Below are 17,251 nucleotides of genomic sequence, written 5' to 3' on the forward strand. Positions count from 1 at the left end.
ATGCCAGCCATCGCCTGTTATTCTTCTAGGTTCTGATGCGCGCATGCGCGCTGGCCAGCTGATCTTAGCACGTGTAGGAGTGCTGGAAACTGGAAGAGCAACTCATGCACACCAAGAAGCTGAGCTACTGGTTTTGGCCAGCTGGTCTTAGAGTATGCATGCACGCAGAAGCCAGAATACCAGGTGGCCAGCGCACATGTGTATGCCGAAATCCAGAAGGTTAGCTTCCCAGCATGCACATCTGGTGCTCTCCCACATGTATGCTCCCGTTTTGGCACGGAATGCCAAAAAGGTTCACCAACACTGCTCTAGATACTATAAAGGGAGGGTGTACCTTGGGAAAAAAACCTAGTTTATTCCAGGTAGATCATAGAAAATGTGTTAGTTCATTAGAGGGGGGGGGGGAAATCTAACCTCAGGATAGGCAACTGATATCAATCAGAATGTTACAAAATTACCTTTTTTAAATAGAAAATGAAACAACATAGAAAAGTCAGTAGATTCAACATGTAAGCTTTCAGGTATTTTGGATGACAGTTTTCATAATCCCTTGTCGTTGATCTTACCGCTTGAGGGTGATAGAAAGCACTCCAATATATCTAGAGAATTACTAACTGCAATGGCTGGTCCTGGGAAAAGTCAGCTATTCTTTCTGGTATGCTTTTCCAGTAAGTTATGGTGGTTTAATTACAGCATTAGAAACATATTCGTATCCTTCTATAGACACAGCAGGTAATTAAACTTGTGGGGTTTGTGTGTGGGTAGATCGCTTATTCTGTGAGTCTGAAAGACAGACTCACATTATTGCTGCCCTGTAAGCATTGCCCAAGCTGTTGATAGCATCCAAGGCTCAGGTACTGCGACTTACTTACCTATGAAGTTCAAAATGGTTATTGAGATATCACCCCATCCAATGCCAACATTCTAAAATCTGCTGGGGAGGATTGCAGGTTATCCCACTGCACAAGAAGTTTAGTGGTGGGCCTTTCCATAGTTGCACCAGATTTCTGGAATAAACTTGAATTTGAAACTTGAAACAATGAATTTGAGGCAGACTCCTCATTCTACAGTTTTAGAAAACAGTCTCCAGAGGTCTGGTTTTAATTGTAATTTGAGTAGACTTTTTAAATTCAGTTTCATTAACATATATTTATGAGTTTTTATACTTATAAAGGTCCTTTATAGTTTAATGGTTATTTTACTGCTTGAAAAGTGGTTATTTTAACTGTATTTTTTTAATGGTTAGAACCTGCCCTGAACATTTTTGAGATGGAAGTGACACAAACAAAAGTAAATAAAGTAGGTCTTGTGTGGTAATATAAAAAAGTTGCAATCTCACAGGATCATGAAGATAAAGAACATACAGCATTTCTCACATGGAAAGATCAGCAGGAGCAATAAAACAGAATACTCCCATAAATGAGGAGCAATTCAAGGTCATCTAAAGAGATTGTCATGGAGCCAAACCTTTTAAAATTATTTTCTGGTTTATGTCAGAGCCAGCTCTATCTATCTATATCATATATAGAGACTTTGAAGTCTTGAAAGGAAAGATGTCCAGTTATGTCATTAGACAATGTGTCCTTACAATATATTTATCTGTCACTAGAGTTTGGTTGGGACAAAGGCAGGTGCTAGAGAAAAGAATGAACACAGGATAGGTGGTAATGGACTGAAATAATTAGGATGGAGGATGTCTGGGAACAATTAGTGTTTCAGAAGAAAAATGGAATATAACAGAGTGGAATTACCAGCTAGGATGCTAAAATCCTGGGTCCTATTTTAAATTTAGAATATACATAACAATGATAAGAAAGTTTAACACTGTACGATAAAGGAGAAGAACCTTTTAATGTCAAGTTTGGAATATATTTGCATGCTTAAAGTATCAGGTGTTATTAACACCAGCAGCTCTAGTACCCAGTAGGTGAAGTTAAAGCCAGTAATAAGCACTCCCCCCCCACCATATTCTCTCTTTCTTCAATATATTTCAATATTCCTTTTCTCTCATCTTTTCCTGACTCATCAAACTCTCCCCCCTGTGGAAACTAGTCTTAAGCAAAACATTTCTATATACATCCAACTGAAGCTGCTTCTTACTAAACCTAATTTTGTGGAATTCTTTCCTTTTTTTTTTAGGGGTGAGGAGAGTCAAAATTGGTGGCTGCTGGAGAGAAGAGGATCAGCTTTACTTTTTCCAGCAACCTTTTCTTTGAACCATCATCCTTTTAGTAATTAGATTTAGAGGAAAAATGTAAGCAAACTGTTGGCAGCCAAGTGTGTGTACCAGTGGTGGGTTGCAAATATTTTTACTACCGGTTTGGGCGCGCTCCTGTGTGTGCTCGTGCATAACGCTTCTGCGCATGAGTAGAACATCCAGGTGGGTGGGCGGGATCTCCCACTGCCGCTACTACTCTCCATGCGAGGAGACTTAAGAGCCAAGGTGGCGCAGTGGTTAAATGCAGCACTGCAGGCTACTTCAGCTGACTGCAGTTCTGCAGTTCAGCTGTCCAAATCTCACCAACTCAGGGTTGACTCAGCCTTCCATCCTTCCAAGTTGGGTAAAATGAGGACCCGGATTGTTGTTGGGGGCAATATGCTGACTCTGTAAAACGCTTAGAGAAGGATGAAAGCCCTATGAAGCGGTATATAAGTCTAACTGCTATTGCTATTGCTATTACCTGAACTGGGCTGAAATGGGAGCAACCCACCACTGGTGTGTGCGCAGTTGGACTTGGAGGAAATTGCTTCCTGCAAACTTTCTCCCCCATGCTTCCACATGCAGCAGGGTCATCCTCTGCCTCCTGTGGGGAGGCGGGGGACAGGCAAAGCTGGGAGTGGGGATCAGTCTCTAGTAGAGGAGGCAAGGCCAGAGCAAGGGCCAAAGCCTCATCCACCAGAGGAGACTTGCGGAGGATCCCCAGTTGGTGGCACAGGTTGCCCGGAGTCCTGGGCAGTGGAGGCAAGCTCCCAGCCCAGGTCTCAAGCTCCTGGGGCACCAGGATCCCACAGCCCAGCCCAGTCCAGCTCCATTTCTCTGAGGGGGCACCCGGCCGCACTTACCTCCTTCTTGAGGCTGCTGCTGCTGTGCTTGCTCTCTTTGGCCAGGTTGCTTATGGTGGGTGTGGAAGGGCAAATTGCCTGGTCAGAGGCCCTCTCCCTCTCCATGCGAGGAGACTCAACTTTGTAAGCAAAGCATCCTCAGCGATAGGAAGGGATATTTGACAATATCAAAGTGTCTCGGTGTCTCTAGGAAACTGAAAAAGCTCTTTGGATGAAAAGTGAAACATTTTCAAAGGAAGAAACCAAGAACGAGGCAAAGTTCTGGAATGCGGTGCTCTCCAGCTACTTTTTATCACAATTCCCATTCTCCCTAATGCCCTTCTTAGAAAAAGTGGGAAGAAATTATATAATGGTGGGACCTAGATTCTTTGTCATGTGATTTATCATCATCATCTTTTAATGACCCCATCACCTCTTGTAGAGTGGACTCTGGGCAACTGAATGGAGCTAAGTGTTTACTGGCCGCATGCCCTTCCTGTCGCCAGCAAATATATTCTCATAGTGCACAGAGAGAGAAATATCTGCTTCCTCCCCCCCACATCTGATTTTATTTTACTCTAGCTTTTTCTGGCTTTGTTTATTGGTCTTGATTTCCTGCTCAAAATTCCTTCTGGAACTATTGACGATCATTTGTTCTATAAATCTTTGAAATATTCATTTCTACTTGCTGGCTCATCTAATCATGACAATATCTCAAGGCTATTTACATAATGAAATTATACTAGAGTAGACTTCCCTCACTTAACATTTCCTGGCGAGTTGGACTGAAACTCATGTCGTCCTGATCATGTCATTACATTTAACTATGTAACTAAGGTTTATTTGCATGACATACTTGGCCATGATTCATTTAACCATGGTTTATCAGCCCAATTTTCTGGATTCTCATGACACACTGCTTTCTAGTGAGGGGTTTAGCCTATCCAGGGAAATCTTACAGATCTTATATGCCAACTGTATCTCCACTCTGATAAAAATGTGTTTCCCATGCAGTTGCAAAATTTTATGTAATCATAAACCAGAGTTTATGTTTTATTTGTATCTGAGCTATGATATAAAGAAATAAATAGTTTAGATGAGAACTATTCCTATATTTTATGTATCATTTTATTAAACTTTAATTATAATCATTTAGTCTTTTTCTATTATATTTTTGCTTCTTAGTGTAAACTAAGTGTAAACTAAGTGTAAGTGTTAGTGTAAACTAAGTGTTAGTGTAAACTAAGAAAGTATTAGTTGTAAAGTATTAGTTTCAATTCAAAAACCTTTATATAAAGATCTTAGTGTTATAATGTTATAATGTTATAATGCCATGTTGATAATGCTAGATTTTAGGTATGTTTATACTGTATGTTTCATTATTATTACTGAAGTGGGTGCAATTCTTATTTATATTATTTTATATTGGCCTATAACTGAAATAATGATAGGTAATGTAGCATAACACACAGCATCATAAAACTGGCAAGATTCATAAAGCATGCTAGGTAAAATAAAGGTTGTTATATGAGATGCTAATTTGACTCTGCATACCGAAAGAATTCTAGGAAATTATGATTACACAATTACCCTTTCCTTGCTATTTCAACTCACTGAACTATGTACCTCTCTCCTTTTATGTATGCAACTGTTAACTTCACTTGATTGACTTAATTGATACTACCATCAACAATATTTAGGGCAAAAATTAATGTAGTTTATATACCATCTAATCACATTTCCCATTCTCCACCAATCACACATAAATTTTAGCCAAGCACCACTTTGTATATGTATAAAGTATAGAACACAGCATAAAAGTTAGGAGGAGGTCTTCTAGTTCAGGCCACCGCTCAAATAAGAGACCTTATACCGTTTCAAACAAGTGGATGTCCAGTTTCTTCTTAAAAGCCTCCAGTGATTAAGCATCCACAACTTCTGAAGGCAAGTTGTTCCACTGGTTAATTGTTCTGTTAGGACATTTCTCCTTAGTTTTAGGTTGCTTCTCTCCTTGATTAGTTGTTTTGCTTTCTGGTGCTTTGAAAAATAAGTTGACCTCACTTTTCTTTGTAGCAGCCTCTCAAATATTGGAAGACTGCTATCATGTCACCCTTACTCCTTCTTTTCTCTTGACTAGCCATACCCAATTCCTGAAACCGTTCATGTTTTAGCTTCCAGTCCCCTAATCATCTTTGTTGCTCTTCTCTAAAATCATTCCAAAGACGCAACACCTTTTCTATAATGTGACCAAATCAAATGCAGTATTCCAGATGTGATCTTACTAAGGTTTTATAAAGCAGTACTAATACTTTACATGATCTTGACTTTATCCCTCTGTTTATGCAACCAAGGATTGCTTTAGCTTTTTTGGCTGCTGCCAAACATTGCTGCTGGCTCATATTTAAGTGATTGTCTGCTAGGACTCCAACAACTCAAGAGTCAGGTTTCACCTAATCTGTGCTTGTACTTTTGGTTTTTTCTGCATTAAATTTCATTTTATTGGATAGGGCTCAGTGTTCAAGTCTGTCAGGATCCATTTGGATCCTGAATCTATCGTCTGGGATATTGGCTATTCCTGCCAACTTAGTGTCATCTGCAAATTAGATGAGTTCCCCTTCTATCCCCTCGTCTAAATCATAAAGATATTGAAGAGTACTAAGCCTAAGACAGAAACTTGTGGTACCCCACTGTTTACTTCCCTCTATGCAGATGTAGTACCATTAAGGACAACTTGTTGAGTGTGGTTTGTCAGCCAGTTGCAAACCCAAATGGTGTGATGCTCTCTATTTCACTTTTTTTTAGCTTATCAAGAGGGTCTACAACATTTAGGTGTTGGCCCATGGCCATGCCCACTTTGCTTCCAGCCACCGCCACTGAACCACAGCAGGCTTTCCTCCTCCACTAGCCCACTGGCAGTGATTGTCTTCTACCAATGGCCCCCTAGCCCCCCATCCTCAGCCCTGCATTCCAGCTCATTCCCCAAGGCATGGTGTGACACAGGCATTTTGCTGCACTGGATAAAGAGCTGCAAGCCAATTGGCTGGCAGGCGGCAGCGATGGCACTGCGACAGTGCATGATTGGCAATAGGAAGGACAATCTCAGGAGCTGGGGGCAGTGCATGATGTGATTGGCTGCAGGCTGAGAGAGGGGAGCAAGATTGGTGGTGACCGTTGGGGGGGAGAAGAATATAATGGAATACTACAGAAGGGAGCCATCATATTGATAAACTTAAAGATATCCATTACATTTGCGCTGCAAATTCAATTGCATTTTTTTTTCAAGTTGATCTATTTTTCAGACTCATTCTGCAACTTGCTATATTTGTTATTGTGGGGATCATATTAATAAAGGAAAGGAGGCAAATGATAATGAAGTTATTATCAAAAATGAAAAATGCAAATAGACATTTTCCCCTTTTGGTATAAAACTGGTAATATAGTGTCCAACTTTCGATGTGGCCCTCAACCAGAAACAAATTGACAGATCTTTTAAAGTTCCCCAGTCTGATATACAGATATATACATTCAGTGAACTTGACTTTAAAAGAGCTGATTTTAACAAACGTAGAAACAGCTTGGGAAAGATTCCATGGATGAAAAACTTAAAGGAGAAAACAACTCAAGAAGTTTGGGAAACACTGGGGGGGGAAATGATAAAAGCCCAATCCAGCACAATATCACTGAAAAAGAAAAACAAGAAATCCAAGAAGAAATAACGTGGGTGCACAAAGATCTCTCTAATAAACTGAAAGATGAAAATGATAAGTAGAATCAATGGGAAGAGGGACCAACAAGTAATCCTGACTTGCAAAGATGAAGTCAAGAAATCTAAGGCTCAGAATGAAGTAGATTTGCAACAAATATCAAAGACAATAAAAAAAATTTCAACACGAAACAAGAAAAAAAGTCAAGGAAACAATTGAAACTAATGAGAGAAGATGGCAAGGAAGTAATAATAGAGAGAAAACAGAGCTGTCTAATTCATTCTTTGCATCAATCTTCACACAAAAAGAAAATAAAGCACAACCTACCAAAAACATAACCAGAAGAGAGGCTAGAAATAAAAATTAAAATAAGCAAGAAAATGATAAGAGGACACCTGTCTGATATAGATGAGTTCAAATCACTGGGATCCGACAGATTATATCCCATGGTTCTGAAGCAACTGGCAGATGAGATCTCAGAACCATTGACCCATATTTTTCAAGGATCCTGAAACACTGGGAAACTGTCTGAGGCCTGGAAAACAGCTGATGTGGTTCCCATCTTCAAAAAAGAAGGGGGGACAGCTTGACATCAATATCTTGGAAGACCCAGATAATGTAAAAAACCCAATCTGTGAACACCTAGAAGCAAGTAGTTAGAATCAGAAACCAACACAAGTTTGTCACATGCCAAAATGCCAAACCTTATTTCATTTTTCAACAAAGTGACTAAATTAATGGACCAGCAAAATAATATGCTTTGATTTCAGCAATACATTTGGTAAAGTAGACCACAACCTACTTCTTGGTACGGAATGGGACATTTAGGCAATGATCCTAGGCTGTGCCTACATTGCTCAGAGCCAACTGCCACTGCCAAACCACAGCGGGCTTTTCCACTGCCAGCAATGGTCCATTGCCAATGATCCCTACCTTCCACCTCCAGCCATGCATCCCAGCTGATTCCCCAAGGCATAATTTGACCCAGGCATTTTTATACATTGGACAAATAGTCACCATCAAATCAGGTGGCAGACAGCAGCAATATTGCCGTGGGGGCAGTGCACAATTGGAAGAGGCCGGAGCAATCACAGGGGCTGGCTGTGTGTGATGCAATGGGTTACAGGCTGAGGTGGGAGAGCAAGATTGGCATCAGTTGTGGAGGGGAAGAGCAAGGTACCTGACTCCTGGTGGTGAAGGGGTATCCTGGGGACTGGGATAAAGCATAAAGTGCAAACGCCAAAGCAAAAAGGCACTATTCCAAAGCTTCCTGCCAAAAGCCCCCAATTCATTTTTTTTCTCAATCCTCTCCAATGTCCATGCATACATAAATGGGAAGCTCCCACCTGCTGCTGTATTCCCACTGTCCACCCCACCACAGCTAAAGCCAAATTATCTGCTTGGAGCAAACTCTTGGACCAAATGTGGGTGGGAGCTTCCCATTTTGGCACCTCCTGCCATTGCCTCTGTGTATTGGCTCCAGCCCAAATGCCAAATGGACAGTTTGGCTATGGCGGGGTGCAGGGATTCCCATTTTGTGGAGTGACTTAAAAAAAACACTTGTGGAATGCTTAAAAAACCAGCGGCTTCCTGTACTGATACCCCAACCACCCACCTTGCCTCTCACTCCGTTCCATAAAATGGGAAGCCTTATCCACCTTTCATTTATTTATGCATGTATGTGCATTGGAAAGGATTAATAATGAATTTTGCGGGCTTTTGGCAGACAGATTTGTGTTCTTGCCCTTCCAGACAGCTTGAGAGTAGTGCCTTTTTGTTTTGGAGTTTGCACTTTGTGCTTTATTGCAGTTCCCAGGATTCCCTTCCACCACCAGAAGTCATGTTCCAGCACCTATCTTACTCTCTCCCTCCACAGCTGATACTGACCTTGCTCTCTCATCCCAGCCTCCTATTCATTACATCACATCCCGCCCCACCACAGCCCCTGGATCACCCTGCCTTCCACCAATTGTGCTCTGCCCCCACAGCAAATTGTTGCTGTCTGCCACGCAATTTGATGGTGGCTATTTGTCTGATGCAGCAAAAGGCCTGGGTCAAACTGCCTTGGGGAATCAGCTGGGATGCATGGCTGGAGGTAAAGGGTCAGGGGGCCATTGGTGATGGATCATTGCTGGCAGTGGGCCAGGGTAAAAGATAAGCCTGCTGGATTTGGCAGTGGTGGTTGGCTGGGAATAAAGTGAGCATGGCGAAGGATGTGGTCTACTTTGTCAAATGTCTTATTGAAACCAAAGTACATTATATCCACAACCTTTTGCTGATCCACTAATTTAGTCACTTTGTCAAAGAATTAAATAAGATGTTTGGCATTTTGGCATGTGACTTGTGTTGGCTGCGTTATAACCAAACTTTACTTGCTTCTAAGTGTTTGCAGATCAGGTTTTTTAATAATCTTTTCCAGGATCATCCCCACATTTATGTCAGGCTGTTCCCCCCCCTTTTTTTTTTTGGAAGATGAGAACCACATCAGCTGTTTTCCAGGCCTCAGGAGTTTTGAAAAATATGGGTCAATGGTTTTGAGATCTCAACTGCCAACTCCTTCAGAATCCTGGGATATAATCCATCAGATCCCAGTGATTTGAAATCATCTAGATCAGACAGGTGTCCTCTTATCATTTTCTTGCTTATTTTAATTTTTATTTCTAGTCTCTCTTCTGCTTATGTTTTTGGTATGTTGTGCTGTATTTTCTTTTTGCGTGAAGACTGATGCAAAGAATGAGGTAGGCAGCTGTGCTTTCTATCTATTGCCCATTACTTCCTTGCCATCTCCTCATTAGTTTCAATTGTTTCCTTGACTTTTTCTTGTTTCTTGTGTGATGGTTTTTTTATTGTCTTTGATATTTGTTGCAAGTCTACTTCATTCTGAGCCTTAGATTTCTTGACTTCATCTTTGCAAGTCAGAATTACTTGTTGGTACTCTACCTTAATTATGTGTCCCTCTTCCCATTTATTGTACATATAATTTTCATCAGAGAGATCTTTGTGACCCATGCAGTTTCTTTTTGGATTTCTTGCTTTTCTTTTTCAGTGGTATTGTGCTGGACTGGGCTTTTATTGTTGTTGTTGTTAGTTTCCCAAGCTTCCTGACTTGTTTTCTCCTTTAAGATTTTCATCCATTAAATCTTTCCCAACCTATTTCTGAGTTCAGCTCTTTTAAACTCAAGTTTACTGGTTGTATATATCTGCATATCAGATTGGGGAACTTTAAAAGATCTGTCAATTTCTTTCTGGTTGAGGATCACACCGAAAGTTGGACACTATATTACCAGTTTTATACCAAAAACGGGGAAACACCTACTTGCATTTTTCATTTTTGATTATAACTTCATTATCGTTTGCCTCCTTTCCTTTATTAATATGATCCCCAAAATAACAAATGTAGCAAGAGGCAGAATGGGTCTGCAAAATAGATTACTTTGAAAAAAAATAATTGCAATTGAATTTGCAGCACAAATGCAATGGATATCTTTATGTTTATCAATGTGATGACATCCTTCCCCTCTATAGCATTCCATTATATTTTCATCCTTTTTCAGTGTTATTTTTTCTTATATGCTGCAAGTATATAATATTTGTGGCAGCAAGAATATGTGCTAATAATGCAAGTGATCAACACCAATAGCAGTATGGAGCACGTAGGAAGATTTTACCAATATTACAGGAAAAGGAGTTAGAGATCTCTGAGCCACATCCTGTCTCAAAATTATTTCATAGAATCACCTTATTTCAGAACTATTATATTTATTCAGCGAAACCTTAGTACTCTGTACTTTTCTTTGTCCATTGACTACCCACCTAGGCCAAGGTGGAAAGATCAACACATGACAATATAGAATTATTTTATACTGACTTTGTTAAACAAAGAAATTTAAACGAAATGATACAGATGACAGTGAAATGCCTTATTATAGGCCAAAGCAAAATCCAACTGCAGGAGTTACAGTCCAAAACTCAGAAATGCATGAGTTCACACATTCAGGGATATAAGAATAAACTTTTGGGAAAGTAGCTGTAAACTTGGTACCAAATATATACATACTGAATAACATTTTAAAAGATTGCTCCCTTTATTTGTATCTTTCTGTCTTACACACTACAGTGCACAGAGATTATTAGCAGAACACTAACCCACCACACACATTCACTTTCACTGTGTAAAGGCAGGTTTACTATTACTATCCCAATTAGTTGCATAACCACACCCCAAGTCACCCAAGTTCTTCACATCAGGATGTCTTGCTATACGGGACAAATAAGCATATTTATGGACTCTAGAATTTGCAAGCAGCTTGCCAATAGTAAATTTCCAGTTGTGTGAAAACATATCAAATATTTTAAATATTACATCCATATGAATATCCTGCAAACTTCATTTGCTTGGTGACGATAGCATTGATAGCAAGTGCAGTTTACAATTATTTAAAGAATAAAGTACCCAGCTAAGACATATAGAAAGATTTGATAAGAACAGCTTAGGCAAAGTGTTGACCTAGGTATAAGGTTTTGGCTTTAAAAATTCTTCACTATACCTTTAACTATCTTACCAAAAGATAACAAACCAATATTACTTTGACCAAATTGGGAGAAGAAAAACCTATCAATCACAGTGTTTGGTGTATTATAGTATTTAATTCAGAACATTTCTTCCATTTTCTCCCCTTTGACCACAATGCATTCTTCAACATATACAAAGGTGCCATTTATAAACATATATGTCTATGTGCAGCCAAGAAGGAACTGAACATTATTGCTTAGATGAGTGGGATTCCAGCAAGGAATCAAGTGTGCTACACTTTTTGTACAATGAAGATTTCAAATATATGTTGTATGTTTTTGTGACCAGTCTCTCACACAGCCTGCCTAAGAAGGAAAATATATTGACATGGCTTTGTTTGTTTTAGATGTATAGTCAGTTGTTGCTGTGACAATTAGCCAATGAAGAAAAAAAACAAACTAACCCCCCACCCAACATTGGTAGCTTAGGAGATCCACTGGGCAAGTAAACACTTCTTTTGGTTTTAACTCCCAAAAATCAGTATGGCATTATCAAGAAAAAAACATCTTTTCTCATAATGTAATTCTGATTATATTTCCTTCCCTTCACATCTTCTGTATCTCACCTTGTTTCTTGCTGCAGTTTATTCTGGAGAATTCTTATCAGATCACCTCTGTATTACCCCATTCATTAGGATTATTAATCAAGTAGGGTCAGTAGTATTTGGCCGCATGTTCTTTCTCCTCCCGTTTTCCATTTTTCTAATCGATTTTATAGCCCCCACCAGCGATATTTTCAATGACGTTATTTACTGAGGAGTAATTGTATCATTTTTCACTAGAAAAGAAATAAACATCATGTGCTTCAATATGTTCCAGTTAACTCCAACATTCTGAATAAAACTTTTAAAGGAGAATAAAAGGGAAACCAATGAAGAAATTACATCTGCTACACGAATTAGTGCAGTAGGAAACCTAAACCTTCCAGATGGAAGATCTTATATTATGTCCTATGTATGTTCCTCCTGGCACTCTTCACATGCGGATCATAAGATTATGAATCTAATTTTTTAATCCTGACAACCAAGCAAAACTCCTCACGAATGCTGCTGTGGATGCTTTAAAATTTGCATGTTTATTGAGACAGTGGCTAAGCACTCAGCAAGTGCTTGGTTAGCTTGAGATAACCCCAAATTAGTGCACAAAAAGTGGAAAAGGTCTATCCAACAGTAATTCAAAAATAGTGCAAACATAACCATGTATAATAAAACAAAAAATGGGAGATTCATCTTCCAAATAGATTTTCCTACTGTTGGTCTCTCTCAAAACATTATTTTGGAAAATTGATACTGCCGATAATTTCTTGTTGCTTATATAATCTACTTTCATGGTCCTGACCCAGAAAAGGCAATATAAGTGAGTCTGTGTAGGTGGAAGATTTATTGTGCCATACTTTAATATATATTGTCCAACAAATATTAAGTGCTTCTTTTTTCTCTACACCTTCCACTTGGTGACACTGACATTTAAATACATTCTAATCTTTATTGTCTTTGTATTAGCTCCGCAAGCAATAAATTTCCCAAGCTAGACTCTGACTCATACATGCATTTACATTATTTGATTTCATTATGCTTAATTTTTGGCAACTGAATGGGTAAGCTCATTTGCTGAAAGCATTTCTAAAGATATAAACTTTCTGGTTATGGAATCTGGACATCATATTTGCAAGTCATTGCTTAGTGTTGCACAAATTCTATGATATAGATGTGAATCAGGCCAATATAGTGATATCTTTATGATATGGAAATACTTTGAACAATACTCTGATCTCAAGTAAAAAAGAAATACTGATTGATTTTTGAGACGGAATTGAGTCGCTTGCTAAAGACTTCTCTCGTGAGAAGATGGATTTGATTGCTAAGGAGCTAATTGATGAAAAGAAATTGTGGTGTGGTTTCCATCTAGTGCATGACTAAATCAACATCAGAATGTGAGAGACAGCTTAAATATGGAGGAGTCTAAAAGTCATCTCTAAATGCAACACCAGATTCTACCCCTAAATCAGTGTTTCTTCCTTGTAACAATTCCTACATTGCATGATATTTCTTTGGTCCCTATTGCTGAGTAATAACATAGTTTCAGATACAGTTTGCACACTTGACCAAATCTTCCTGATACATCATTTGTTTCTTTGTTGCATTGTGCATATGCCTATATTTTGCTCTTGTGATAACAAACAGGATTTGTTTATTGTAACAGCAGTCTTTCACCATAGATTATGGCAAAACCATATATAGTGCGAGGATAACTTTTATGATATGAGTTTTAGCATTAGGTTAATAAAAGTATTCACTAATAGTCCTTATGTAAGGAACCAGGAAAATGCATTTCTACTCCCAAAAACAAAATAGAAAACATTTACTGAATATCATGAATGTGCTATGTATTGATCATCACCAAATCACCAAGACTTATTTTGAAAATAGCTGATGAATTAAGCACTTAACTGTATATTTTGTATAATCTTTGGGCAATTTAAAGTATAAATAAAGAAAATATATTTCTGGAGTTTTGGGGGAAGTAAAGGAATACCTATTGCTAAGTTACTAATATGCTAGAGTCACAGCGTAACTCCTAGGAAAGAACTCTGTTTCCGTGGTTTGATTATGCAATATAAGAAAATAAGTGCTTAACCTAGGTAAATGAGCCATGCATGTACATCATTATTGAATGTATTTAGTAGTGTACTGGATCTGTTATACATACTATTGGTTAAATGGTGATCAATGGTTTATCTCACACAGAAGTATTTCATGTGAGTCATCTTTCTCATATCTAATATGTGGCCTGTTATATATTTTAACTGGGCCCTAGAAACCACAGGATTTAACAAGGCATCTCTTTTTAACTAGCAAATCAAGTGAAAAAATGCTAGTTTAGTCATACTAGGGATGATTATGCAAATATCATATTAAACAACTCTTTTTAAATCATAGACTTTCTTTCTTTCTTTCCTTTTTTATAAAAATATATCTGCAAATCACATAGCTGAAAGCATGCTAGGAAACAAGGAAATCTGGAGTAACCCGGATCTTTGAACTCCTATGAGCAAAGCAGTAATATTATCTGTTTAGTTCAGAAAAGCATCTGGCTAAAGAAGGTCCCTGAGAAATTATCAATGCTGCTATCAGTTATATGGTGGGTCAGCCACTACACACTGAGGAGCAAACATAGTTGTATGATTTCCCCAGGACCCAGGAAAGGACACAACAGAATTGCAAACCACTTCAAAATTAAGCAGAAGAGGCTCCAAAGTAAGACTCCTCAATATGTGACCAATAAAAGGCTGTATATAATTTCCTGGCCACATCATCTTTTTGACAGAAGGTGACACTAACTGTGAGCAAACAGTCACACAAATACAGAGAAAGAAAACTAACACAGAAACCATCACACCACATGGTCTTCTTAGTCAGAGAAGGGCTTTGCATTTCCATGGGTAGCTTGCATGCAACATAGCATTGTTGGGGAATTTCTGAAAATGGGAGGGGGTCAAGAGCCTTACAATAAGATAGATCCTTCCCAATAAATTAAGGCTAATTAATTGTTAACTGGCATCTACCGTCAGGGTCCAAAGACAAAACAGGGTGTGAATTACAGCAGAGGAAATCTCCCTCACATTCACAACACAGAGAGCTCTTCACCAAAGACCTTTACAGAGACTGCAGTGAATGTGATGAGAAACTAAGCCAAACAAGAGTGAATTTCCAGCCCCACATGGATAAAGGTATACAGCAAGTGGTGCTCCTGCCAATTCCCCCTCAAGCCTCCTTTCATCCCTTCCACAAAAGCTGCTCGCAAGATCCAGTGGGAAGATTCTGTGAAACAGTGATTACCCAGGTGCTCCGATATGGGGTGGCCTAGAGGAACACAAGGCAGCGTCGCTCCCCTTGTAGGCGTCCTCTTTCTAGTGTATACTTCTCTCATTTTGCTCTTCATCTTTCATCTTCAAATTTCTGTCAGAGTATCAGCAGGCACCAGCCCACGTTTTTTGCCACTTGTCACCTTGATGAAACCTTCATTCTCTTTGGTCTTTCCCACACCAACACAGATCTAGGAGAATCAGAAGAAGGGGTGAGGAGAATCCTAAATATTATCAAAAGATTCAGAAATGGTAAAAGTACATGTATTATGAACTCCACAATGTGATATTTAAAGTATGCAATTGGAGTAATAAAATAAAAAAGTATTACTGTATTTTTCGGAGTATAAGATGCATAGGAGCATAAGACGCACCAAGGTTTTGAAAAGGCAAATTAAAAAAAGATTTTGCACTCTGCAAACCTCCCAAAAATGGCCTGTTTTTTGCAAAAATGGGCCTGTTTTTGTTTTTTTTCCAAAAAAGGACATGAATAGCTCTTAGAAGACTTGTAGAGTGCTCCGGGGGAGGGGGAGGATGGGGATGAGCAAAAAATGGTCTGTTTTTCACAAAAACTGCCCCATTTTTTCGTCAAAAAAATGCATGGATAGTCTTTAGAAGGCTTATAAAGTGCTCCTGGGGGCTGGAGGGGCCAAAATTGAGCAAAATGTGGCCCATTTTTCACTCATTTCTGCCCTCCCCAGCCCCCAGGAGCTCTCTGAAAGCCTTCTAAAAGCTGTGCGCGGCCATTTTGGTGAAGTGGCAGGGTTTCGGGAGGCCAAAAATGCTGTATTCAGTGTATAATACGCACCCACATTTTCAGCCTCTTTTTTGAGGGAAAAAGGTGCATCTTATACTCTGAAAAATATGGTACTTACTGTCTTGTTTGTGTGTTTTAGAGGCATTTAAAAAAATAAAATTTGGATTTTGGCTCAGTATTATTCAGTCACTTTTGATTCTAATTTATTATCAGATAGCTTTTTAATTCTGTCACAAAGCATTTGATAATAGTAGTATTCCAAAACTCATGCTTCTCATGGGCATTTTAAAGATCGTAGATCTTTAAACAAAAGGTTCTTTTCAGCAACAGTCTTCTTGTTCTGGCCAAGAAGTTGCACTTTTTAAAGTTAAACCATAAAGCTACAACCTTCATAGTAAAAATATCCAGAGGACTTTGGCTGTTTGTATGACTCATCATACACGCCATATCATGTCTCACCAATTATGCAAAATTTCAAGTGGCAGATAATGAGTGGTATATCCAACATATAAAAACATAACCAAACCTTTCTTTCCTGATCAGTGCCTATAATAACTGGGAGACTGTTCAAGAAAGAGAAAGAGAAATAACACACATGACATATGTAAACCTCATAGCATAGCAATGTATGTATAGAAAAATAAAATAAAAATAAGAGACTGGCTCCAAAACAAAGAAGGGAAATGTATTGGATACTCTTTTATATACCAGTCCCACTGATGTAATAAAGAGAAGAGACTGGACCCCCTAATTTTGGATTAAATTTTATGAGACACTACAGTGCCTCTTATATGAAGTTTAAACTTAACTTTTGTTTGGATTTATGCTGTTAACACTTTTGTTAGTTATAAGGTTTTCCAACCCTTTGTGTAGGCTTCCACATATTAAGAGAGCAAAACTCCAAGAAAATTCATTAATGGCTGAGAGTCCACCACAAGATATATTTCTATATATTTCTATGTGACTCACATAATAATAATAATAATAATAATAATAATAATAATAATAATAATAATAATAATAATAATAATTATTATTATTATTATGCGCCACTGTATCCATAAAAAGGGGCAAAATCACTGCATCTGAGGGAATTGAAATGCCCAATGGCCAACTACTTAAATGCAAAGAAAATCAAGCCTACAAATACTTAGGCATTCTGCAGTTGGATAACATCAAGCATGGAGAAGTAAAAACTATTGTCAGGCGAGAGTACACCAACAGAGTTAGGAAAATTTTGAAATCTAAATTGAATGGTGGAAATACAATCAAGGCCATAAATACCTGGGCAATACCAGTTATAAGATACAC

At 38.6% G+C, this 17,251-nt stretch overlaps 1 protein-coding gene across 1 annotated transcript in view; it reads right to left on the reverse strand.

Moving 5' to 3' along the window:
• Positions 1–10,589: 10,589 nt before the first annotated feature.
• Positions 10,590–17,251, reverse strand: part of STAC2 (SH3 and cysteine rich domain 2) — a 54,117-nt gene continuing 47,455 nt past the window's right edge. Inside the window, exon 11 of the mRNA XM_087713444.1 lies at positions 10,590–15,374. Coding sequence (XP_087569570.1) covers positions 15,270–15,374 — 105 coding nt within the window. The 3' untranslated portion in view covers positions 10,590–15,269. The remainder of the gene's footprint in view (positions 15,375–17,251) is intronic.

The sequence above is a fragment of the Thamnophis sirtalis genome, unplaced genomic scaffold (genome assembly GCF_051295495.1).
Source record: "Thamnophis sirtalis isolate CommonGarterSnake01/CBP01778 unplaced genomic scaffold, rThaSir2_p1.2 scaffold_4, whole genome shotgun sequence".
Classification (NCBI taxonomy): domain Eukaryota; kingdom Metazoa; phylum Chordata; class Lepidosauria; order Squamata; family Natricidae; genus Thamnophis; species Thamnophis sirtalis.